Raw genomic sequence first — 24,116 nt, 5'->3', positions numbered from 1 at the left:
ACTTCCTTCCCTTTTTGGCTCCTGCTCGCGGAGCGGGCGGACGTGGGGGGAGCGGAAAGGGCGGGAGGGCCCGGGAGTCTGGCGAGGGGGTGGGGTACAAGGGGGTGCGGAAAAGCCAGGGAAGGGACTCGGTCCGGGAACTTGATCAGGGGCCGGAGACCTACGGGAACAGCGGCCCGGGACCCGCGCTGCCCCCACCCCTCCTGAGCAGGTCAGAGCCAGAGCACCCTGTGACCCTGCCCGTTCCCGTACTCGTGACCCCCTCATCCCCAAAATGCAAGGCCCCCCATATTCCACCCCTGTATCCCTCCTTCCCCCCCGCCCAGCCTCCCTGCAGGACTCCCATCCGGTTACCTAGAACCCACCCGCTTACCTCCCCTCCGGATCCCCCGCGCCCACCTGACTCTCCACCTGACCCCTCCTGTCTCTCCCCAGGCGCCCCCATGGCCCGACCCCGCTGATTCCTTCACTTGGCCATGCTCCCGCGGCCCCTGCGGCTGTTTTGGGACACGAGCCCCCCCGGGGGAGTCGTGCTGAGCAGCTTCCGGAGTCGAGACCCCGAAGAGGGTGGGGGCCCAGGTGGCCGGGGCGTGGGCGGGGGGCAGGAGGAGGAGGAGGAGGAGGAGGAGGAGGAAGACGACGAGGTGAGACGCGGGAGGTGGGAGGTAGGGGGCGTGTATATTTCTGAGACTCTCCACCTTTTGGTGTCTGTGTCCCTTCATCTCTTCCTGCCTCAGCTACTTCCGCGCCTCTCGCTGGTGTCTGCCTGTCTCCCCGCTGCGGGGAGTCCCGGCGTTTCTGTGGTTCTGTGCCGCAGTGTGACTCAGGACCTGCCCGCAGGAACCTGCCCTGTTCCTGCCAGGAGCGTCTGGCTGGCTGTCCTGCGGGTCTCTGGCCCTCTCCGCCTGTGCCCGAGTGTGCCCGTCTCTCTGGGCTTGGTGTCTAGGTCCCTGTCTCCCTCCCTGTTTTTGTTTGGCGGGGAGGGGTTTGTTTCCACAGTAACCCGCTCCTCTGATTCGGGATTGGGGAGGGAACCCTTTGACTTCGTGACCCCTCCCCCCTCTCCTGCCGGGCTCTGGGTGGAGGCGCGAAGCCAAGGTTCTTGGACCTTGGAGGGACCATCCCGGGCTGAGTGGCGGGTGGTCACCTGCTTTTCTCCGGGACTAATGGCGGTGGCCAGGAGTATGACTGGGGCCTCGGGAGGCGCCAAAAGTTGGATTTGAGGCCCCGAGGCTTTGGACTCCTGGGTCCAGAGTCTGGGTGAGGGCTGGGTGACTAGCAGGGCTGGTTTTTCGGGATCGGTTGGGGGAGGGGCTGGGTCACATGACACTCTGAGTCTTTCCCCCACATCATCCCCACTTCCCCTTCTTCCTGTACTGGGATCAGAGCCGCCACCTCGAGGGGGGTCTCCAGGGCTGAGGGACCCGGGGAAAGGGGGCTAAGGGGAAGGACTAACTCTTTGGGCTTGGTCAGTTCCTGCGGGGGAGGGCGGAGCATGCGGCTGTGCCTGTGACTGAGGTTTCAGCTTCTCAAGGTCTCTGCCTCAGGCTTTCTGCCTCTCTCGCTTCCCGTCTCCTACCCTTTGCACCTTGATTCTCCGCGTTCTGGGGTTCAGCTCTGGGGGGAAGGGGCTACAGCGGTCTCCAGGACCAGGGTTCCTGCATTCCATCCAGCCCCCCACGGCAAACCCCTAGACTCCACCGGGCCCTGAGGCGGCTTGCGGGGGGCTGTCTGGGCCCCAGTGGGGGAGACCTGGGGTCACCAGTCCCCCCCACCCCTCGTACTCGCTGGTACTGTACCCCGCCGCAACAGGTGAGGGGTACAGAGGGAGGAGTAGGGCCTGGGGCTGAGGGTTGGGCAGTGGGGTATGGTGGGGAACTGTCTGACCTCCCCTTCCTTGCTCCTCCAGGCCCCTGTGTCTGTCTGGGACGAGGAGGAGGATGGTGCCACCTTTACTGTCACAAGTCGCCAGTATCGGCCTGTTGATCCCTTGGTGAGATCATAACTTTGACTTCACACCTCTGACCCTCCACCTCCCAGTTCCCCTTCCTCCGGCCAACTTTCTGGCCAGAGTGCCAGGTTGGAAGTTTGCAGACTGGACTCTGCTGTGTGACTTAGGTCAAGTCTTTTGCCCTCTCTGAATCTTAATACAGTGAGCCTGGATCATCTCCTAGGTCTGGGATTTCCCCCAGATATCTAGGGGCAGAGTTGAAAAAAGGGTCAGTGACTGGCCCTCTGTCTCCCCCAGGCCCCGAGGCCTCCCCCGCGTTCCTCCCGGAGGCTCCGAGCTGGCACTCTGGAGGCCCTGGTCAGACACCTGCTGGACGCCCGGACATCAGGGACTGACGTGACCTTCACGGCAGCCTTCCTGGCTACTCACCGGGCCTTCACCTCCACGCCTGCCCTGCTAGGGCTTATGGCTGACAGGTCAGGGTCATAAGGGACCAAGGGTCATTGACATGTCTGGACTTTCTAAAGCCGGAATATCCCGCCCAAATAGTCAAAGCCACTAGCATTTTGGAAAAAATGGACAGATAGAATCTCTTCCACTCCCCAGGCTGGAAGCCCTTGAATCTCATCCTACTGATGAGCTAGAGAGGACAAAAGGGTGAGTGACCCCTGATTCTTAACCTCACAGTTCCCTCCGCCCAGGCTGCAGCCTGACATCTGACCCCTGGCGGATTCCACTTCTCCCAGGGTAGCCATCTCTGTACTGTCAACCTGGCTGGCCTCTCACCCTGAGGATTTTGGCTCTGAGGTCAAGGGTCAGATTGACCGGCTTGAGAGCTTCTTGCTTCGGACAGGGTATGCAGCAGGGGAGGGTGTTGGGGGGGGCGGCGCTGACCTCATCCGCAACCTCCGGTCCCGGGTGGACCCCCAGACCCCCGAACTTCCTAAGCCCCTGGCCCTCCCCGGCGATCCCCCTGCTGACCCCACGGATGTCCTGGTGTTCCTCGCTGACCACTTGGCCGAACAGCTGACCCTGCTAGATGCGGTGAGACCTTGACCTCTGACCCCCCTGCCCCCTGCCCCCTACTAACCTGTCCCTGACTCCAGATCCTTAGCGTGCTTCCAATCCTTCCTGATCCAGCTCCCAGTCTCCTTCGCCCACCCAGTTTTGACCTTGCCCCCTTTCCTCTTGATTGTTGCCCTTCAAACCCTGTGCCCCTCTGGTTCCTTGGCCACCTGAGATCCTCACACCCCCGATATTGGAAGGCTGACCTCACTTGACTACAAACTTTAACCTCTAACCTCTGCCCCACAGGAGCTATTTCTCAATCTGGTCCCCTCTCAGTGCCTGGGGGGCCTGTGGGGTCACAGAGACCGGCCAGGACATTCCCACCTCTGCCCGTCTGTCCGGGCTACTGTCATACAGTTCAACAAGGTGGCAGGGGCAGTGGTCAGCTCTGTCCTGGGGGCTACCTCAACCGGAGAGGGGCCTGGGGAGGTGACCATACGGCCACTCCGTCCCCCCCAGAGGGCCCGACTGCTGGAGAAGTGGATCCGTGTGGCAGAGGTAAGAGAGAGGCTCGGCCCTACTGGGGACTGTGGTGTGGAAAGAGGCCCACAGCTGCGGCCCCCTCTTGTGAACCCCACAGGAGTGCCGTCTGCTCCGAAACTTCTCTTCAGTGTATGCTGTGGTGTCGGCCCTGCAATCCAGCCCCATCCACAGGCTTCGGGCAGCCTGGGGGGAAGCAGCCAGGTGGGGAGGATGGGGCACTGGAGTCGGGTAAGGGCCGGGAGGGGGGGCAACTGAGCCAGGCCCCTCCTCAAGACCACTTCCTCCTGCTCCCCAGGGACAGCCTCAGAGTCTTTTCCAGCCTCTGCCAGATTTTCTCCGAGGAGGATAATTATTCCCAGAGCCGGGAGCTCCTCCTGCAGGTGAGGCCTGTTCCCAGCATTCCCAGACATCCCCCCCACCCCCCCACCCCCACCCCCATGTCTCCTTGTTCTGTCACCACCAGGAGGTGAAGCTGCAGCCTTCTCTGGAGCCAAATTCCAAGAAGTCCCCGAGGTCTGGCTCCCGGGGTGGGGTGAGTGACTAGTTGGGGGTGGAAGCAGTCTGAGGGATGGAAGAGGAGGCACAGCAGCGTGAGGAGAATTCAACTTGTTCTCTGAGGCAATGGGATAGGAAAGTGCGGAGAGATGGAGGGCCCTTGGATCAATGGCAGGGGTGACTGACTCTTACCTCTGATCTCAGGGTGTGGTCCCATACCTTGGCACCTTCTTGAAGGACCTTGTGATGCTGGACGCAGCCTCCAAGGATGAGCTGGAGGTCAGTGGTGTGTGTGTGTGTGTGTGTGTGTGTGCGTGTGTGCGTGTGTGTGTGTGTGTGTGTGTGTGTGTGTGTGTATGCATTGCGATAATGGAATGAGTACGCCTCAGGGTCAGACAGACCTCCTTCCAGAAGGGGCTGCAAGGCAGAAGCACTGCCAGGACTCTGTTACTTCGGCAAGTTTGTTTAACCTCCTTGTGCCTTAGAGATTTGTAAATGGGAAACTAGTGACGTCTCTACATCAACCTTTTATTATGAGAGTTAAATGAATTAATGTTTGGCGAGTGCTCAGAACATGCCTGAGATGTAAGCATATATAGTTTGCTAAATAAATCAATACTGGGATCTTGGGCAAGTTCCTTATCTTTTCTGAGCTCTAATTTTCTCAACTGTAAAGTGGACACAATTTTGACCCATGATGTTCTATTTAAAGGGTAAGGTAGGGGGCTTGGGGCATGATGGATGAGAGGGGGAGGAGGGGGAGGGCCAGAGGAGTCAGAGAGGCCGAGTGAAGTGAGTGTTTGGGAGAGGGGATGTTCTCTCTGTGGCAGGGTTGGGACCCTCACCCCATCCCCTTTATCCTTGCAGAACGGATACATCAATTTTGACAAGCGGAGGAAGGTGAGGGGAGCATTTGGGCTGGATGCTAGCTGTCCCTAGCTACATCCCAGGAAGGGGAGAGGAGGGCAGAGTCAGGGGTTCCTGAATTTTGGCGCCTGCAGTCTGTGGGCTCCTTCCTAGGAGTTTGCTGTCCTTTCTGAGCTGAGGCAGCTCCAGAACAAATGTCGTGGCTATGACCTCCGACCTGACCCCGATATCCAGCGGTGGCTACAGGGGCTCCGGCCACTGACAGAGGCCCAGAGGTGACTGGCTGGGTGCGGTTGGGACTCCAGGGCTCAGGCTGGGCGTGGGGGTCAGTATGTCATGCACTGACCTCTGCCCATTGCCCCCATCCCCAGCCATCAGGTGTCCTGTGAGGTGGAGCCATCCAGTAGCAGTGACCCTCCTGCCCCGCGGGTGCTTCGGCCAACGCTTGTCATCTCGCAGTGGACAGAGTGAGGGAGTCAGTGGTTGGAGGGTGGTCTCTTGGGGACTTGTCCTTCTCCCTCTGACCTTCCCAATGTCCTGCCACTCCAGGGTGCTGGGTTCTGTTGGAGGTCCCACACCCCTTGTCTCCTGGGACTGGCCGAATGTGGGGGCAGAGGAGGTGCCTGCAACCCCCGCTCCACTGCTGACCCGGCTGGCCCAGGTGAGCTCCGCTCCTGACCTCTGACCTCAACACTGACCCTGACTTCGTGAATCCTTCTTCCTTGACCTCCCTGCCTTCGTGCCAGTTCCCTGTGTCGTTTGTCCCCAGCACATGAAGTGGCCGTCTGTCTCATCTCTGGACTCCGCCCTGGAAAGCACTCCAGCCCTGCAGAGTCCCGCTGACCCCAGCCACCTCTCTCCCCCAGCTTCCTCCCCGAGGCCTTCTCGAGGTCACCGCCGCTCAGCCTCCTGTGGCTCCCCGCTCAGTGGGGGTGCAGAAGGGGCCTCCAGGGGGCCTGGATATGGGGGAGGGGGGCCTGGGCCAGGGGCCTCTGATTGCCGCATCATCCGAGTCCAGATGGAGCTGGGGGAAGACGGCAGTGTCTACAAGAGCATCTTGGTGAGGGAGCTGTGGGCTGGGAGGTGGAGTGAAGGATGGTGCCCCGAGGGACTAGAGATAGATGATGTCGTAGATGTCAATAGCCAAATGGGAGGATGATTTTACTTTTTTTTTTTTTTTTTTTTTGCGGTACGCGGGCCTCTCACTGCTGTGGCCTCTCCCGTTGCGGAGCACAGGCTCCGGACGCGCAGGCTCAGCTGCCATAGCTCACGGGTCTAGCCGCTCCGCGGCATGTGGGATCTTCCCGGACCGGGGCATGAACTCGTGTCCCCTGCATCGGCAGGTGGACTCTCAACCACTGCACCACCAGGGAAGCCCTGTTTTTACTTTTAATTGACCTTTGGTTTTAGCAACCATGTTTTCTTTTTTTTTGCGGTACGTGGGCCCCTCATTGTCGTGGCCTCTACCGCTGTGGAGCACAGGCTCTGCACACGCAGGCTTCGGGGCCATGGCTCACAGGCCCAGCCGCTCCGCGGCACGTGGGATCTTCCCACACCAGGGCACAAACCCGCATCCCCTGCATCAGCAGGCGGACTCTCAACCACTGCGCCACCAGGGAAGCCCAGCAACCATGTTTTCTTTTGAAGGTTACTTTGCTGGTGCACCTTGAACTTTGGGTGGCTGTATTAGATTTTCAGAACCAATAGCAGTTTCCCCACAGGAAGCAGGAAGCAGCCCAGCAACTATGTGGGCTGGCGGATGGAGTACAGGGAGCCACCATGTTGGGTTTCCCTCTTCGCTTGAAAGTTTGGGTGCGGGTTACCTTTTCTGGTTGGGATTACTGGCTAGGGTTGGAAAAATGGAAAGCACAGGTCATCATGGCCAACTGATTGCTCTTTTGGTCTACTGTCCTGCCAGGTGACAAGCCAGGACAAGGCTCCAAGTGTCATCAGTCGTGTCCTTAAGAAAAACAATCGTGATTCTGCGGTGGCTTCAGAGTATGAGCTAGTGCAGCTGCTCCCAGGGGAGCGAGGTCAGAGGCTGGGAGGGCAGACTCTGGAGGAGAGTGCGTCCACATCCGGGGGGTTGTGCGGGGAATGACTGTGTTTGTGTTTGACACCCTTTCTGAACCTACAGAGCTGACCATCCCCCCCTCGGCTAACGTCTTCTACGCTATGGATGGAGCTTCACTCGATTTCCTCCTGCGGCAAAGGCGACGGCCCTCCACTGCTACACTGGGCCGTGCCAGTGGCCCTTCTGCCTCGGGAACTCCCCCAAGTGAGGGAGGAGGGGGTTCTTTTCCCAGGATCAAGGCCAAAGGGAGGAAGATTGCCCGAGCACTGTTCTGAGGACGAAGCCCTGTTGGCTCCTAGAACTCATGGTGGCCGTGCCAGATGTGGGGAGCCATCCTGAATGGTGGCAGTTGCCGCACTGGGGAAAAATCCAGAAGGATGGCCAACCACCCTGGGGCAGTGAAGCGCCACTGGTTTACCAGCCAGCCGAGATCCAGCCCTATGGGAACTGGTAATCTTGGTACCCAAGACGGATACCTGTGTATAGCTTCCCACTTTCCATGAATGCAGCACACAGCTAGTGCTGGGAAAAGGATCCGTTTCTGATTCCTGGCCACATCCTAACATGCTAAGGGCCAAGGAAAGGCCTGGAAGTAGGGGGAAAGGAAAAGCCTAGAGGCTCTGAGCCCCAGGGGAAGGGAATGGTAAGAAAAAGGTTCTAGTAGGAGTTCCTCTTCCTAGTCTGGGGGTTCCTGTCACTGTGACAACACTAATAAACCAAAATACTACCTGAACTCTACTCCCGTCCTTGCAGTGTGTACGAACTAGCTGCTTGGAGTGGGGGTGGGGAGTTGGCTGAAGGTAGACACCGTGGAAAAAGAGGGGCCCAATGTTCTCTATCCATGAAGAGCTGGAAGCAAGGACTTGGTGGAAACGGTTTCCTCAGAATGGTTTGTTCCTCCCCAGCAACCTCGCCATCCCTGGTCCCTTTATTTGCTCTTACATTTTTCTCCTCAGTTGCTACAAACCCATGTCAAGTACTAGCCATCCCAATTAAAGTGATCAGCATGAAGAACACCCCTGACTCTGAATTTGTAAGAAACAATTTTAGGACAAAGAAATGGAAGAACAACTTTGTGGACAATGTACAAACTGGGAGACCTTACATATTACAATGCATTATGTGCTGGGGCTTGAAATCAGTTTAAGCTACACTCAAATTCTAGGAAGAAAGAGACTAAAAAGAACTAATGTGCCAGGGCTATTTTGAGGATGACAAGAAATCATAGCAAAGGAGGGTCACCATGTTTCATTCTGGGGTCAGAGAATTGTGAGTTCTTCAATAAACTCACTTTCCCTGAAATTATTGTGTTGTAAATGCCCTTTTCATGTTTCCAACCAAGATATGGAAGAGTTAAGGGTTCCACATACAGGCAAGAATTAGGTTTGAGACATTTCGGATTTTAGTCTCAAGAAAGAAGGGTTACTCTGCCACACAGAGATTCCAGTGCAAGGATCTGGACCTGAGAGAGTAATGCAAGTGATAAACATATAAGGTGGAAGGGACCAGGAGAATGGATGGAGACAATTATAACAGAAGCGACTGGTCAGAAAACGGCCAGGTATTTTCACATTTTATTAGCTACAGTATAGACCCTAGAGCTGCCTCATTTGCTCCCCTCCCCCGCCCCCAGGACAGGGTCAGACCTTCCCAGGAGCCCCTGCTTTTGCTGCCTGGGCCCGCTGGAACTCCTGCTGCAGCTGAGCAAGGGTCTCTCTCTGTTGCTCTGACTGCCGCTCTAGTTCCCGGAGCTGGGATTCGTATCGCTTACTGAGGAAAGGCAAAAAAGCAAGTAAGGAGAAGTTACTGAGACTTACTGTTGAGGGTGCTGAAGGCAAGAAGAAGATTGGTGGAAAACTTGAGATCTAAGGGGAGGATGGAGGAGAGGAGTTACAAGGGAAGGGTTGGAGGAACTGGACAATTGGGGGATACTCTGGAGAGCGACTCTACGATGGTTCCTCAACACCTTTTTCCCAACGCGTCAGGTACATCACGGGGCGTGGAATAAAGACTCACATCTCAGCCGTGATGTAGTCCAGCCTTTTCCCCACTGTGGCCCGAGCTTCCCCCAGCTCCTGTTTGACCAGCACGGGACCCAGAAGTTTAAAGACCACATTGGATCCATCCAGCAGGGCCAGTTCCTGATGGAGGGGTGGGACATACATGATCAGAATTACTGCCAGGACAGATCCCTCCTCACCCCACAAATCCCAGTCTCTCACCTCCTTCACGATATTATTTTCTGTTAGTTGTGCCTCTAGTTTCTGCCTCCCTGACATGGATTTACTCAAGTCTGGTGGGTGGGAGGAAAGACTTTATTAGAGACATCACATGCGCCACCCGACCCCCAAAATCCTGATGAGAAAAAGATGCAATTGAGGAAGTAGGCCAAGGACGGGGCGGCAAGTCAGTGGATGGGAAGAGTATAGAGGTGGGGATGGACCCGCACGCTGGGGCCGGGAGTAGGGGGGTGGGGTGGGGGCAGTGCAGAACACATGGTCTGGGTATGGCTTTGGGTTTTGAGGGAATTGGGGCGAGGCCACACCGACCCTGCTCCCTTACCCTTCTGTAGCTGTTGATACTTCTCCACTTCTCCCTGTAGCTTCTTCTGGATTAGCTCAGCCATGGCGGGGACGAAAGCCTGCGGGGAGCGGGAGGGGCGCGCTGGGTCTCACACTCTGGAAGGTACCCGAGCTCCCTTTTCTGGCCTGCGGAAATGTCAGCTCTCCTGACAGGCAGCCTCTCGGAACACCGCAGTCTCTCCGGATCCGGAATATCTGCTTCACCCCTGCCCCAAGGGGTGGCGGGCGAAACAGGACCCCAAACCCCTCAACCGAATCCCTGACCCACTCACGTTCTCCCGTCAGTATTGGTAAACCCGGAAGTAAACAACGAATGCCGGGAAAAGACGGCGCCGGAAGCTTTCATCTGGTGCATGCCGGGAAATGTAGTTCTAACATGTTTAATGAGCGGCTTTCCGCTGAAAAGACTGGATTTGGAAGGTTTTAGGCAAGATGGGGAAACCAAGCTGGTAAAAGAAACTGCACGGTTGCTTGGGTCCTGGCCCCGGACAGCCTCTCTTTCATTACTCGGGCATAAGCTGCTGCACGGGAGGGCGGGGCCAAGGCCCGCGGAGGCCCTCAGTGGCGAGCGCGCCCTCAGTCAAGATGGCGCCTAGAAGACTTCAGACCTGGGGCGACGCTGATTGGATGAGGGTCGGAGAACTTCCGGGAGTTCTCCATCCGATTGTGGGACAGCTGAGAAGAGTTTGCACGTGTATCGTGGTTCGAGTGGACTAGATGGAGACGGTCCCCAAGCTGGGCAATAATGTCACGCCCAAGAAAGACAAACTTCAGGGCAAGAAGAAGGTAGAGACCTCCTTGGGGTGGAAGGGAAGTTTTTAGCTGCGGGGTTGGAGGGGCGGGGCGAGGGGCAGCGCACTATCGGGTATCCTGATCTGCCGGCAGAAACCGCGGCGATACTGGGAGGAAGAGACCACTCAGACTGCTGCCGGAGCCTCTCCAGGTCCACCTCGTAAACGGAAGAGGAATCGAGAGTTCCGCCCCCAGAAGCCAAAGAACACTCACAGCACAAAGAAGTCTCGGATCTCCAAGAAGCCCCAGGTCCCGAAGAAACCCCGGGAACGGAGGAGTCCAGGGCCTCAGCGGAGCTTGTCTGGGGTGAGCCTGGGACCTGATAGGGTGGCAAGGCAAGTCGCCTTGTGCTTGAGGGTACGAGGGTTGGGGTCAACCTGAGCCTGTTTCCTAATTGCCTCCTCCTTGCCCCAGGCCCAGGACCCATTTACAGGCCCCGCCCCCGTCCCTGTGGAGGTGGTTCAGAAGTTCTGTCGCATTGACAAATCCAAAAAGGTGAGGACCAGTCGGAGAGTGGGGAGGGGGTGCAGGCAGGGAGTGTCTGGGTGAGTTGGATGGAGGCGGGGCCAGGTGGCTCTCCTGCGACCCCCATATCCCTTGGTTCTTCTCCCACTCCTTCTCCACCAACGATGTTGTAGCTGCCACGTTCTGAGACCAAAATCCGGAGCCGACTTGAGGCGGCTGAAGCTCAAGAAGAAGAAATAAGTGTCAAAGCTGCTCGTTCTGAGCTGCTGCTTGCTGAGGAACCTGGGTGAGTGGACCCTAATGTGGGCCTCCCCAGCGCCTGCTTTATGGGGCTCTCATTTCTCTTATTTATGTTGGTACACCCACTTCATATTAGGAAGCCTTAATTCATCCCTGATGCTCACTTGCAGGTTTCTGGAAGGAGAGGATGGGGAGGACACGGCAAAGATATGCCAGGCTGACATCGTGGAGGCTGTGGACATTGCAAGTGCAGCCAAAGTGAGCCTGAGGATGGAAAAAGGGTCAATGGGTTGATGGATGCACAGTAAGATGGGAGTGGGGACTAGAAGAAAAAATTACCAAAGGGAGCCAATTATTTCTTTTCTTTTTTTTCTAGCATTTTGACTTGAACTTGAGGCAGTTTGGACCCTACAAGCTTAATTACTCTCGAACTGGGAGGTAAGGAATTCCAGTTACTTCAGTCTTGCTCATCTCAGCCATACCAGTGTGTGTCTGGGTTGTTGATGTGGGGAGGGTCTTGTGATTTGCTTGCATGTGAGGGTGCGCGTGTATGGCAGCATCTCTGCTCTCACCTGGAGAGAAGGAGCTGGCGTGGGGCAGACGTCTGAGCCCAGGTGTCCCCCTGAACTGACAGCCTGCCTGTCCTCCAACTCCAACAGACACTTGGCTTTTGGAGGGCGCCGGGGTCATGTGGCCGCCCTTGATTGGGTGACAAAGAAGCTCATGTGCGAGATCAACGTCATGGAGGCAGTGCGGGACATCCGGTCAGTGGCCTCGGTTAGCAGCGGTGGGGCTGAGACAGCCCATCCCTGATCGAATGACAGCCAGTGACTCCCTTTCACGTTGTACTGTTACTCCGCTCCTCCCAGGTTTCTGCATTCGGAGGCACTGCTTGCTGTCGCCCAGAACCGCTGGCTTCACATTTACGACAACCAGGGCATCGAGCTCCATTGCATCCGCCGCTGTGACCGCATCACGCAACTTGAGTTCCTGCCTTTCCACTTTCTCCTGGCCACAGCTGTGAGTGGCTGCGGAGCACAGGGACCGGGTGGCAGGCCCTGAGAAGACTGACCATCCTCCCCTGGGGCCCCAGTAGAGGAAGGACAGAGGGCAATCAGGACTCATTTTCTCTCTCTCTCTCTTAGTCAGAGACAGGGTTTCTGACCTACCTGGACGTGTCAGTGGGAAAGATTGTGGCAGCTCTGAATGCTCGGGCTGGACGGCTCAACGTCATGACTCAGAACCCTTACAACGCCGTCATCCATCTGGGACACAGCAATGGTCGGTCCCTGGGTGAACTTTGAGCCTGACCATCCTGTCCTACTTTTCCTTTCTTTTCTTTTTTTTTTTTTTTCAGCTTGAGGGATCTTAGTTCTCCGACCAGGGATCGAACCTGGGCCCTTGGCATTGAAAACTCTGAGTATTAACCACTGGACCGCCAGGGAATGCCCCTGCTTTTCTTCTATATTTGCTTTTAACGGGCCCCTTCAGGTTGCTCCTCTGCTTCCCTCTCTTGTTACTTCTTGGCCTTGAGTCCCCATCTTTCCCAGGGTTAATCACCTCAGCGCCCTTTTAGTAACTAAAGTTCTCCTCTGATGCCTAGGGACTGTGTCTTTATGGAGCCCAGCCATGAAGGAGCCACTGGCAAAGATTCTCTGTCACCGTGGTGGGGTCCGGGCTGTGGCAGTAGATTCTACAGGCACGTAAGTCACTTGTTTGGGCCTGAGGTGCTGGGGGGTGAGAGGCGGTGTGTGTGTCACAGCTCAGCAGAAAGGAGAGGAGGGGCACAGACGCTGCAGCCAAGCTGCCTGGGTTTAAATCCTGGCGTTATTCCTGACCAGCCATGTCAGCGAGCATGTTAGGTGACCTCGGTGTACCACACATTGTCCTCACCCTGAGACTGGGGATATGAGTGTCTCGCTCAAGGGCCAGAAGACTTTTTCTGTAAAGAGCCTGATAGTAAGTATTTTAGGCTTGTTGGCAATGGGGCATATCTGAGTGATTTATGTAGGTCCTTAAATAACAAGAGGAAACACAGGATTGCAAATTTTTAAGCAATGAACTTAGAAAAATAATTGAGCACAATATTTTTGTAATACAGGTCTACTCATGGGAAGAATTGGATTCCTGTTTTTGAGAATAACATTTGGTTTAATTGAGGTTGAAAGTTAGTGTCCCAAATCATCCAACCCAATTGCAAATGTTTATCTACAGATGCCGATCTGTGGAGAGATTTTGGAACTTGAAATGCTCTCAAGTGAGATGCTTTACGTGGTGTCAGTCTTGACCACAATACCGTGCTGTCTTAGCACAAAAAGCAGCCACAGAACAAGTAACTGAATGAGTGTGACTGTGTCCCAATAAATCTTTATTTGTAGATGCTGACATTGGAGTTTTCAAATAATTTTCATGTTTCAAAATATATTTCTTTTGATTTTTTTTCCCAACCACTTAAAAATGTAAAAGCCATTCTTTACAGCTTGTGGGCTATACAGAAATAGGTGGTGCGCTGGCTTTGTTGGCTCATGGGCCATAGTTTGCCAAGCCTGGGGCTTAGCTTAGAAAACTGTTGTAGGCGTGAATGCGAGTTAAGGCCTATAGAGTTGATCATGGTGCCTGGTGGGTAGGGAGCGCTGTATTTCATCATCTTTGTCAAAGACGATTGTCCTCTTTAGGTCTGGCTGGTGATGTGAAGGGTTGGGGGTGGCAGGTCTGCTTTGAATTTCCGCCTCACGACCGCTGTGAAGTCCTGACTGCTTTTCCCCTCCAGGGTCCCTCCAAGGTCTGTTTCTCGCCATTCTCAATGTCTCACAGTTTCTAGCCTTCAGTTCTTCCTCCTTCTTGTGTGTCCTGGGTGTTGATGTTAGAATACTCTTTCCCACATGGCTTTCCTCCTTTTACACCATTGTTCAGGAATCTTCTACATTAAGTATTAACTCCATAACCTTACTTTTAAGTTGTTTGATAGAAAATCAGGAAGAAGAAAAGCCCAGTGGCTACCAACTTATGAAAGCCTGCCAGATGCTCACGCCTCCTGGGCCCCCCATAGTTGTGTCTCTGTGGACTGGTGGTTTGCTTCTGCCCTGTTTACTCCATGTCTGTGCCAGTCTGGTGCTAGGACTGTCAGGGGGCCTGTCCTGAGGTTTTCTGCCTTCTGTGGGCCATTGGACCTGAGCTGGACTTGGCCTTCCCCAGGCTGCCTGGGTCAGCTACTCCTGTGCTCAGGGCTCCATCAGTTCCTTCACGGAGGTTTGGTCAACAGCCTGACACCAGACGGCTCTGGTCCTTGGTCTTAGGCCCACCCCGGCTTAGCTCTGGTCCTCCTCAGGGGTGCCTCAGACCAGCCACAGGGGCTCCAGAGATTAGGCTGACTGTCGTCCTCAGCTGGCTTTCTGGAAGCTTGCATTAGGATTGGATTGGACTCACAAAGCTGAAGTGTTTCTTGCAAGTTCAGTAGCGTGGTAGTGTGGCCTTGGATACCCATCTGGCCACTGGGTGGGCATTTGCACAGGGGATCCCAGAGCTGGGTGTGTTTGGGGCAGGAGCCAGCGTGTGCTCCTCAGTTGTTGGCTCAGTGAAGGGTGTGACCCTGTGTCCCAGGAGCCCTCCATAAGTCCTGGTTTGTGCTGATGGCCTCTCCCTCAGGTGGAGCTGGGCCCTGATTGTCTTGTCAGGACAGGTATCCAGCTGGGCCTCTCTTCGGCGCCATCACAGGCCAAGTCTCTGCTCAAGTAGGAACTCCTTAGTGTCTTCCTCCTGGGTTCACAGCCAAGGCTAAGAGGAGGGTCTTTGGCTTCTGGCAAACATACATCCCCTGGCCTGGCTGGTCCCCCTTCAGCCTCCCTGAGGAGCAACTTGAACATCAATAGAAACTCCAACCTCAGCAAGTAAATGACTTGCATGGTACATGCTTCCTTGAGAGGATTTGGTCACCAACATTGCCCACCCTCCTTCCAGGGAAGGGGGCGGGGCAGGGCCCTCTAGTGCATCACTTCCTTGCTTCCTAAGGAGGTTTTTTCAGGTCCATGCAGCCTCCATCTTGTGGTCTGTCATTGCCGGAGAGCAGCTTTGGGAACTATCTCCCATCCGACCTTCAGGAGCCCCTGCAATTTGTCCCCTCCTGGCCTTCCTGGCCATATTTCCCACCAGCCTGGAAAACAAACCCCTGCTTCCATCTCCCTGTCTCCATGCTCTGATGTTAATTCATTTGTACCTGCTTATACATGCATCTCTGTTTTTTGTGCTTTCTTGAGAATTACCTAGAATGGCTCAAATCCCACGAAGCCCTCCCTGACCACTGCTGTGAGCCCTTCCCGCTGCTTACCGATGGGCTGCCTGTCTATGTGGTGGGACCTCACACCTGGGTGTAGATTGTCGTGTCCTCCCTTTCATTCACATGTCGTGAGTGGGTAAGAGCACAGACACTAAAGACACAGGTCTGACTTGAATTCTAGCTCTACCACTCACCCTGATTTCCTTTCTCTGAGCTAGTTTCAGTTTCTTCTCTGTAAAAGGGAAATGAAAATAGTACAGCCGCCTCACTGAGAAGAGGTGCGTGGAGTGTGTGGTGTGATGGTAGTGATTACTGTCATTATTGGTCGTCTTCTCCTCAACCAGCCCTGATGCCTGGACTTGGCCACAGGCCTGCCCAGTAAGCTCATACTATGGATTAATCAGCCCCCCTTGCCCCCAGGCACATGGCCACCTCTGGCCTGGACCACCAGCTGAAGATCTTTGACTTGCGAGGGACGTTCCAGCCTCTGAGCGCTCGGACCCTGCCCCAGGGAGCGGGGCACCTGGCCTTCTCCCAGCGGGGACTGCTGGCTGCAGGAACGGGCGATGTGGTCAACATATGGGCAGGACAGGGCAAGGCCAGCCCCCCGTCCCTGGAGCAGCCCTACCTCACCCACCGGCTCTCAGGCCACGTGCATGGCCTTCAGTTCTGCCCCTTTGAAGATGTGCTGGGAGTGGGGCACAGCGGGGGCATCACCAGCATGCTGGTCCCTGGTGAGTGGGCAGGGCTGGGGCTCTTAAGTGGATGACCTTGGGATGGAAGCTGGAGTGGGCCTGACCCTGCGACAGCTGGGGCCAGGGGCTTGCTCAGGCTGGAGTAGGTTCCTGTTTACAGTTCTGTGTTCCCTCCTCCCTCCAGGGGCTGCTGAGCCCAACTTCGACGGCCTGGAGAGTAACCCATACAGGAGCCGGAAGCAGCGCCAGGAGTGGGAGGTGAAGGCCCTACTGGAGAAGGTGAGGAAGTGTCTGCGTGTGGTTTGGGGCCGGGGGTCTTGGGAAGAGTGGGCTTCAGCGGCATCTCTTTGGTGTCACCCTCCTGTGGCTCCTTACGCATTCCTGTCCCTCTGTGACACACCCAGGTACCTGCAGAGCTCATCTGTCTGGACCCACGAGCCCTGGCAGAGGTTGATGTCATCTCTCTGGAGCAGGAAAAGAAGGAACGGCTTGAGAGGCTGGTACGGAGCAGGCCCCCGAGGGCCTGGGCCTTCCTCACCCCCACATCCTGTCCCCACCATGTCCTCAGAAGTGCAGTTCCCTGCCTTGGAAGTCTGTTTCAGGTTTCACTCCTGTCCCCTCCCTCAGGGCTACGATCCCGACACCAAGCCTCCCTTCCAGCCAAAGCCAAAGCAGAAGGGCCGCAGCTCCACAGCAAGTCTGGTGAAGAGGAAGAGGAAGGTCATGGATGAGGAACACAGGGTAAGTGAGCACTGGGGGATGGGCCGGGTGGCCTGTGGGCTATGCCCTCCTGCCACTTCTCACCTCGCCCCTTTCTCCCCACCCCAGGACAAAGTCCGGCAGAGCTTGGAGCAGCAGCCGCAGAAGCAAGAGAAGGCCAAGCCCATGGGGGCCCGGCCATCTGCCCTGGACAGATTTGTGCGCTGAGCCAGGCTCCAGGGGTTCCTGGGAACGACATTCTCTCCCCAAGAGCACCTGTGGGGAATGACCTGTTCCCTGGAATGAGGAGGGAGCAGTGAGCCCCCTCCCCCACAGGGGGTGGAAAGCTGACTCCTGGGGGTTGGGGGAGAGGGCTTGGTATTAAACAGGAAGGTGGGTTTTTGGATAACATGTCTGGATCATCCTGTGGACCTGTTCCCTTCCCACGTCCGGCCTGGGGCTGCTCTCAGACGCGAGAGGTCGTGGTGTCTTGCTTCTACCCTCACCCCTATCTTGTGGTCGCTGTGGCTTTAGTCTGGCTCTCTAGGGCCTTCCTCCAGGGAGAGGCTGTCCTCCCTCTCCCACATCCCTGGAGATGTCCTTTCCATCCAGCAGGCTCTGGTAGCCTTCAGGTTCCCCAGGTTTGTGATCTGAGACTCCTGGTGAGGACCACACTGTACTCGAAGAGGAAAAGAGACAAGTTTATTGAGGGGCTTGTGCCCCTCCCCTGCCGTGGCTGGAGAGAACAACCCAGCATGTGCGGCTCTTCCTGATGACCATCTTTGGGGCTGGCAGGCCAGGCAGCCCCCTAGGTGTGTCCTGTATCCCTCAGTCTTCAGTGACAGACTGAGCATCTGGTGTAGGGCAACCAATCAGTTGCAGCCAGCTAGAGCCCCTGCCTTGGGCCCGGGAGAGAGAAGGTGGTGAGGGTGCTGGTTGGACTCTCAGCTCCTCACCCCTCTCCTGGGCGCTCATGCCCTCTCAGCTGTGAAGCCAGGCTATTACCCGGCATCGGAGGATGCCGAGGACTCCCTGGAGCCAGGAGCAGAAGGGTACAGTTCTTTCCCCGTCAGAGCCACCCACCAGCTTCCAGGCTTCCTGCATCTCCCAGGGGTCCAGCTTGTGGGATGTCAGCAGGAATTTCCCATAGCAGCACCGATCCAGGGGGTAGTGGGTGGCACCAGCCAGCTTGACACAGTGGGTTGGGGCGAGGCCTCCTCGTCGGGCACTTAACCCCACAAAGACATCCTCCAGTGGCAGAAGGGGTGCCCGGCTGGCTACCTTCAGTATGAGCTGCACAGCAGAAGCCGATAGCACATACCCCGTGCCTGAGGCATAGGGGGGAAAGGGGCCCCAGGTGGGAGGCCACTGTTTCTCTGATATCTGGTGCTTGCCCCCTGGTGTCCGAGAGGGGTGCACCCGCCAATGCACACGGCCCAGGTACAAGAGAGGCACAGGCTGGCTCGCCAAGGTGGGGCCTCCTTCCCACTTTTCATCTCCAACTTTCGCCTTTCTCGGGGGCCCCATGCCCCTTTCCCATTGCTCCCAGCGGCCTCCTCGCCGGACCAGCTCTGATACCAGTTCGGGGACATTGACGAACACATCATCATCAGTCTTGAGGATGTAGCGGGCCACGGGGCAGTGTTTGTCGGCCCAGTTCAGCCCGCTGAGGGTCTTGAGAGTGAGGTTGCGGTAGGAATCCTGGAAAGCCGCCTGCATTATGTCCCCCTGGGCCGCTGACTCCCGCGCCAGGTCGTTCCCGCGCGAGCCCCAGCTGGGCTCTCCCAGCAGAAAGACAGTCTGCACCCTGAGCCCTCGGGCCTCGCGCAGCCGGCCCCACGAGGCCCGAATGGCGTTTCTCTGGTTCAGGTTATCCGGGGCCGTGCACACCAGGATTAGCAGGAAGGGCGGGGGACCGGGACCGCCGCACGCCTCCTCGTTGGGGATCAGGAGGCGGGGCAGGGTCAGGGGCGGCCCGGGCGAGGCCGGGCCTGGGAGCAGGGAGGCTAGCGAGATGCTCAGCAGCTCCTCCCCGATGCCCGAGGGCCCAAAGAGCGTCCAGACAATCACGAGCAGCAGGGCGGCCAGGAGAAGGCGCCGGAAGAGGCTGAGGCGCATGGTGCGGCGCAGTCAGAGGGGACCTGGAGAGAAAGATGGAACGCGGTTAGAGGGCGGAGAGTGCAGCTCTAGGACACTTCGGTCCCTAACCGGCCACGCCAGGGCTGGGGCGGGCGGAGGGCACGGCCTGTGCCAGCGCCCTACGGTGCCGGCGCGGGAGGCGGCGCGGCGGGGCCCATCGCTGCAGCTGAAGGGAGGTTACCTTGTCGGCTCGGCCGCCGAGGCCTGCCTCCATGGCCGGCGGGTTTCCGCTTCAACAGTCACCTCCTCCGTCCGCGGAAGCGGCCTAGCCCCGCCCCTCTCGCTGGGAGGGCGTGGCGTGCGCGCCCCCGGGAACCCTGTCAGAAGCTTCGCAGCCGCGCGGCAACCAGAATGCAGAGGGGAGTGTGGTGTACAAGTGGGGTCTTCCCCGAAACTGGGCAAGAATGGAATTGGACCCGCGGGCCTCGGGCACAGCGGGCGAACGCTGTGCAGCCGGAACGGCAACGGCTCCCTGGCAACAATGCGCCCCACCCCCCCCCTGCCGCTCAGCTCTTCCGGGTCACCAAAATCAGCATCTCCCCCCAACTCTCAGAAACCTAGGGTGGTAAAGACCTGGAAATACTCGCCTAAGCGGCAACCGGCTAGGCTCAACTACCTACACAAGCCTCAACACCCTGCAAGACAATAGGGAGCCTAGTCTTGAAAATCGTGAGGGCTCCTCCTCGAGGATGAGCGTGTTGGTTGCCCCTTCTCCCACCCACCTGGAGAGCAGGGCACCACTAAGTAAAATGTTGCTTCCCGCAGTGGGCAGTGGCAACAGCATAGCTTTAACCAAGACCAAGGACACTGTCTGGGCAGCTGAGTGGGGAAATCAGGCAGGAGGGAAAATGACCAACAGGCCCCAGTGTGAGAACATGTTCCCTATTAGTGTCTCCAGAAAAATGCAAAGAACCATAAAGAAGGAAGCCATAACTGTATAAACTATTTATTAACAGACAACGCCCACAAATTTATTTCTTCTTGGACACACCCACGGTGCGGCCACGGCGGCCTGTGGTCTTGGTGTGCTGGCCTCGTACACGAAGTCTGCAGGTGAGAAAAGAGAAGGGTTACAGGTCTTACACCATACAAACGTCTGGAAAAAGACAGAGCATGAGAATTCCCTGGGAGTCTAGGGACAGGCAGAGATGAACCCCCACCCCACTCACCCCCAGAAGTGGCGGAGCCCTCGGTGGGCCCTAATCTTCTTCAGTCGCTCCAGGTCTTCACGGAGCTTGTTGTCCAGACCGTTGGCCAGGACCTGGATACGGAGGAGATGGTGAGGTATGCTTGTTCTACCCCCTGGCCTATGACCAATTCTAACTGGACACCCTGCTTTTCTCTAATCTCCCCCATCTTAATACACACCTGGCTATATTTTCCATCCTTTACGTCCTTCTGTCTGTTTAAGAACCAGTCTGGGATCTTGTATTGGCGTGGATTCTGCATAATGGTGATCACACGTTCCACCTGGCAGGCAGGACAAGGGTCAGGTCCAGATGGTCTCCCCGCCCCCTCCCCATAGGCCCAACCCCCAGCCCCCCTTCCTTGTCCTCACCTCATCCTCAGTGAGCTCTCCTGCCCTCTTGGTGAGGTCGATGTCTGCTTTCCTCAACACCACATGAGCATATCTTCGCCCCACACCCTGAGAAAAGGTTTCAGAGTCGGATGAGTCTGATTTTTTGGGTTTCCTTTATAGACCCATGATTCAAAAAGCACAGAAAGGTAGGTCCTAAAATAACCTAATGCCTTATACTTTTCCAGATACAAAGCCTAATCATTAAAAGAGAAGAAGTTTTGTTCAGAGGCAGGGCTGGACCAGAGAACTTGGGGCATATACCCCTTGAAAGCAGAATCTTTTTTCCCCACTTGCCCAGCATACGGACATAGTGTAAATGCTGCTGTTCAGACAATACAGCAGCATCCAAGAATGGCACCTCCTCATTTCTGCATCGTGGAGAATGAAGCTGATGTCCCTCAGAGCTGATGTAGCACCAAGGCAGCAAGATTAGGGTATTTTGAATTAATAGGGTTGATTAAGGGGTAGGAATGTCAGTTGCTCACGATGTCTAAGGGCGACGGGCCATGATCCTTTGGGCAGGTCACTGCACGATCAAACTAAACAAACACTTAAATCAGTGGCATCATATCACCACCACCACTGGTACTCCTTGCCACCTGAATTCACAAGCCAAATTGACTTGGATAGTGAAGGACTGTGTGCTGGGTTGAATAGTGTCCCACCAAATATATGTCCATCCAGAACCTCAAAATGTTACTTTATTTTGAAATATAGTTTGTTAAAATGAGGTCATACTGGATTAAATCCAATGACTGGTGTTCTTATCAAAGGAGAGGACACAGACACAGAGGGAAGAAGGCATGTGATAAGAGGCAAGACACTAGAGTGATGCAGCTGTAACACAAAGAAACCAAGGATGTTTGGCATCCAGAACTGAGAGATTAAGTTTCTGTTGTTTGAAGCCAACAAGTCTGTGTTACAAGGGCCCCAGGAAACTGAAATAGATGGCATTTCCTTTCTGTAAGAAAGTGACCAGGAAGTCAAATTACCAGATTGATTTGGAAGAGACTAGGATCTTCAGTCTCTCTCAAACTTTCTCTTCCTTCTATTTTTTTTTTTTTTTTTTTGCGGTACGCGGGCTTCTCACTATCGTGGCCTCTCCCGTTGCGGAGCACAGGCTCCGGACGCGCAGGCTCAGCGGCCATGGCTCACAGGCCCAGCCACTCCGCAGCGTGTGGGATCTTCCCGGACCGGGGCACGAACCTGTGTCCCCTGCATCGGCAGGCGGACTCTCAACCACTGCGCCACCAGGGAAGCCCCTCCTTCTACTTTTCAGTGTTTAAAACTTTCCATTAACAAGTTTTTTGAAAAGTTGCTGTCAAGCTAAGATTTTTGAAAGCCCTATTTAGATACTGGCTTGCCAACCTCCTAAGTTAGACCCACAGATCCCCTTTACTCTGCCCCAAGCAGACCACCCTTATTCTCTCCATCCAGAGTACACTACAGGAAATCATCACTTTCTCATCTTTGTAGCTCAAGAGCCTGGACCTTATAACAGAAGAGTTGATACTAACTTCATACTAGTCTCTGAAACCCAGTCATTGTGACCAATTCCAACCCCCTCCATGTTTCCAAACAATCCATAGACAACAGTTATCATCCTGATTTAGAGAAAGAGCAGAACAACCAGCCTTAAGAAATATTCATAGCCAAAGTGGACAAATGGAAACAAAACAACAAAGGGATCATGGCACAGAATAACCTTGCAGGTGTGTACTACCTCTCAGCAAATACCCTCTTCTGCTTGTGCCAACTTCAATACTTCACCTTTCCCTGGCCAATTAACCTTGCTCCTCTAACTACATTTTTTTAAGGAACCCCTCCTTATACTCAACCTCCCCCCGGCAACTTTCTTCCAATTTCTAAGTATTACCCCGCCCTACATTCCAGATCATTAACAAAAGACCACCTGCAAAGGTGGTGGAGCAACAGGGCTCCCATACACTTCTGGTAGAAAGTGTAAATTGATACGACCACTTTGGAAAACTGTTTAGCAGTATTTACTAAAGCTAAACATATACATGTCCTATATACCTACCAGAAATGTAAATGGATGTTCTTTAAGAATGTATATGTACATGTACTAGAACATTTGTAATAGCACTATATGTAATAGCTAAAAACTGCCCCCCCCAAAAGACCACCTGCAAGCTTCAGTTGTCTCACCAGAGGAAGAGCCAGCAAAGGCTGACTTTCCACACAATTAGCAACGGCCCTAGTACCTGCCTATATCTAATCTTTCCCAGTGATAAGTAGGGCATCAAGTTAATAAAAAGATTTATCAAAATACTCATTAAGTATCGGAAACTGCTTTGGTTAAACTGTTTTAAGCTGACTACAAAGGTTGACACATACTTAAGCTAACAAATAACAAACTAATTAATTTCAAAGAGGCAGAGGAAGGGTTTAACAGAAGTATCCTACTAACCATGCTCATCTTTTATTTTCACTATCTCACCTACAGCCTTTAAAAAGGGAACAGGCAACCTCACAGATACAGCGGGCTCAGTTCCAGACCATGCCAAACAGTGAATATTGCAATAAAGGGAGCTAAACAATATACTTTGGTTTCCCAGCACATGTAAAAGTTATGTAATCTATTAAGGGGGCCAATAGCTTTATGTCTCAAAAAACCCCATACATACCTTAATTAAAAGATACTTTATTACTATAAAGTGGTAACCATCAGCTGAGTCGTCTTCAAGTCTAAATATTTTTGCAATAGTAACACCAAAGGCCGCTGATCACAGATCACCATTAACAAACACAGTAATGAAAACGTTTGAAATCTTGCAAGAATTACCAAAATGTGACAGAGACACCAAGTGAGCAAATGCTATTGAAAACTGATTTCCTTGAGACAGGGCTGCCACAAAAAACACATTATTGCTAAGCACGATAAAATGAGGTAAGCCTGTACTGTATTCCACACTGCCTTACTAGTTTCACAGAACAGAAGGAAGCAGTCTTCATATGTACCATTTAAGTATGAAAGCTGTGCTCCTTGAATTACAGAATGAAAAAGTAAATGCGATGGATCTTATAAAGAAAAGCTTATGATATACTGTTTTAAATTAACAACCTATCTATAAAATACTTATAATGGTGTCCTGTCATGACATAGTGACACCTCCCATCTCCCAACTTAGAATCTCTCAGCATTTCTACTCACCCTTCAAAATGTACAATAATCCAATTCCTAGGATATACACATTTCCCAGGAAGAGCTGCTGTTATGATGCACTGGGGCAGAGCAGCAGAAACCAAATCTAGCACGGACCTTACAAGCTGATTGATGGCTGATGGTCCAGAAAGTTTTTAGTGAATTCATGTAGACAACCAAACCCATTCTCCATCCCCTAGGTGAAACACATTGGCTTGACCTGAGACTGTTCTTTGGCTTTTATCACTTACCTTTTCGGGCAAATATTGTTAAGGGGTTAAGGGAACTAGTTGCACTCTTAACTATTCTTTTTTTACCCAGCAGATGTGGTGATCTGGTTGGGACTTCCTCCACCTTGCCTTAACGAAAGCTCAATTGTTAACAACCCAAGTAGTCCTTACCCTACTTTACCTTAATTGCAGTGATGGCAAAGGCAATTTTCCGCCGCCCATCGATGTTGGTGTTGAGTACTCGCAAAATGTGCTGGAACTTCTCGGGGATTACTAGAGACTGATAGAGATTCGGGGAGAAATTAGACACCGTGAACT

General features: G+C 54.5%; 5 protein-coding genes across 7 annotated transcripts in view; 2 read left to right on the top strand and 3 right to left on the bottom strand.

Moving 5' to 3' along the window:
• Nucleotides 1-121: 121 nt before the first annotated feature.
• Nucleotides 122-8,191, top strand: RGL2 (ral guanine nucleotide dissociation stimulator like 2). Of its 2 annotated transcripts, none has more exons than XM_082847739.1 (18): nt 122-211; nt 436-644; nt 1,910-1,993; nt 2,249-2,427; nt 2,558-2,608; nt 2,698-2,995; nt 3,266-3,517; nt 3,600-3,703; nt 3,798-3,882; nt 3,966-4,034; nt 4,202-4,276; nt 4,865-4,897; nt 5,039-5,139; nt 5,236-5,331; nt 5,414-5,525; nt 5,634-5,924; nt 6,783-6,897; nt 7,002-8,191. In XM_082847739.1, exons 2-18 carry the CDS (start codon nt 477-479, stop codon nt 7,211-7,213), a joined length of 2,325 nt encoding a protein of 774 aa, XP_082703865.1. In that variant the 5' UTR covers nt 122-211; nt 436-476; the 3' UTR covers nt 7,214-8,191. The 2 variants fall into 2 exon arrangements, with proteins under 2 accessions (XP_082703865.1, XP_082703864.1); XM_082847738.1 differs by having other exon boundaries at nt 5,018-5,139.
• A 308-nt stretch (nt 8,192-8,499) lies between these two features.
• PFDN6 (prefoldin subunit 6) lies at nt 8,500-9,804 on the bottom strand. Its single transcript, XM_082847094.1, has 4 exons — nt 9,501-9,804; nt 9,161-9,231; nt 8,955-9,079; nt 8,500-8,708 (listed from the first exon to the last, which is right to left on the bottom strand). The coding sequence occupies exons 1-4, from the start codon at nt 9,562-9,564 to the stop codon at nt 8,579-8,581; spliced, it is 390 nt and encodes a 129-aa protein (XP_082703220.1). The 5' UTR covers nt 9,565-9,804; the 3' UTR covers nt 8,500-8,578.
• A 400-nt stretch (nt 9,805-10,204) lies between these two features.
• WDR46 (WD repeat domain 46) lies at nt 10,205-17,110 on the top strand. Its single transcript, XM_082848161.1, has 15 exons — nt 10,205-10,306; nt 10,406-10,618; nt 10,727-10,807; nt 10,951-11,063; nt 11,188-11,275; nt 11,394-11,455; nt 11,677-11,781; nt 11,887-12,037; nt 12,163-12,298; nt 12,621-12,720; nt 15,711-16,024; nt 16,170-16,264; nt 16,390-16,485; nt 16,613-16,726; nt 16,814-17,110. Exons 1-15 carry the CDS (start codon nt 10,238-10,240, stop codon nt 16,910-16,912), a joined length of 1,836 nt encoding a protein of 611 aa, XP_082704287.1. The 5' UTR covers nt 10,205-10,237; the 3' UTR covers nt 16,913-17,110.
• A 335-nt stretch (nt 17,111-17,445) lies between these two features.
• Nucleotides 17,446-19,060, bottom strand: B3GALT4 (beta-1,3-galactosyltransferase 4). The gene is made up of 2 exons (XM_082848077.1): nt 19,005-19,060; nt 17,446-18,825 (listed from the first exon to the last, which is right to left on the bottom strand). Exon 2 carries the CDS (start codon nt 18,800-18,802, stop codon nt 17,666-17,668), a length of 1,137 nt encoding a protein of 378 aa, XP_082704203.1. The 5' UTR covers nt 18,803-18,825; nt 19,005-19,060; the 3' UTR covers nt 17,446-17,665.
• Nucleotides 19,061-19,753: 693 nt separating this feature from the next.
• RPS18 (ribosomal protein S18) overlaps nt 19,754-24,116 on the bottom strand; it is a 148,655-nt gene continuing 144,292 nt past the window's right edge. Inside the window, exons 2-6 of one of the 2 annotated variants that reach the window (XM_082848580.1) lie at nt 23,980-24,079; nt 20,382-20,468; nt 20,192-20,293; nt 19,993-20,084; nt 19,754-19,870 (exon numbers count right to left, since the gene is read on the bottom strand). In XM_082848580.1, coding sequence (XP_082704706.1) covers nt 19,795-19,870; nt 19,993-20,084; nt 20,192-20,293; nt 20,382-20,468; nt 23,980-24,079 — 457 coding nt within the window. In that variant the 3' untranslated portion in view covers nt 19,754-19,794. The remainder of the gene's footprint in view (nt 19,871-19,992; nt 20,085-20,191; nt 20,294-20,381; nt 20,469-23,979; nt 24,080-24,116) is intronic. The other variant, XM_082848579.1, reaches the window with a different exon arrangement.

This window comes from Leucopleurus acutus (assembly GCF_964270905.1).
Source record: "Leucopleurus acutus genome assembly, chromosome: 10".
In the NCBI taxonomy this organism is placed as follows: Eukaryota; Metazoa; Chordata; class Mammalia; order Artiodactyla; family Delphinidae; genus Leucopleurus; species Leucopleurus acutus.
The sequence above is the reverse complement of the archived record's forward strand: the minus strand, read 5'-3'. Positions and strand labels throughout refer to the sequence as shown.

Bases quoted from the DNA above. Each gene is read 5' to 3' on its own strand.
- WDR46 (XM_082848161.1), top strand. From the start codon at position 10,238: ATGGAGACGGTCCCCAAGCTGGGCAATAATGTCACGCCCAAGAAAGAC. The intron at 10,619-10,726 runs GTGAGCCTGGGA...TCCTTGCCCCAG, and splicing joins CTCAGCGGAGCTTGTCTGGG to GCCCAGGACCCATTTACAGG. The intron at 16,265-16,389 runs GTGAGGAAGTGT...TGACACACCCAG, and splicing joins TGAAGGCCCTACTGGAGAAG to GTACCTGCAGAGCTCATCTG.
- PFDN6 (XM_082847094.1), bottom strand. From the start codon at position 9,564: ATGGCTGAGCTAATCCAGAAGAAGCTACAGGGAGAAGTGGAGAAGTAT. The intron at 9,080-9,160 runs GTGAGAGACTGG...CCCCTCCATCAG, and splicing joins AAAATAATATCGTGAAGGAG to GAACTGGCCCTGCTGGATGG. The intron at 8,709-8,954 runs GTGAGTCTTTAT...GCCTTTCCTCAG, and splicing joins GACTACATCACGGCTGAGAT to TAAGCGATACGAATCCCAGC.
- RGL2 (XM_082847738.1), top strand. From the start codon at position 477: ATGCTCCCGCGGCCCCTGCGGCTGTTTTGGGACACGAGCCCCCCCGGG. The intron at 2,428-2,557 runs GTCAGGGTCATA...TCCACTCCCCAG, and splicing joins CTAGGGCTTATGGCTGACAG to GCTGGAAGCCCTTGAATCTC. The intron at 3,883-3,965 runs GTGAGGCCTGTT...TGTCACCACCAG, and splicing joins GCCGGGAGCTCCTCCTGCAG to GAGGTGAAGCTGCAGCCTTC.
- B3GALT4 (XM_082848077.1), bottom strand. From the start codon at position 18,802: ATGCGCCTCAGCCTCTTCCGGCGCCTTCTCCTGGCCGCCCTGCTGCTC.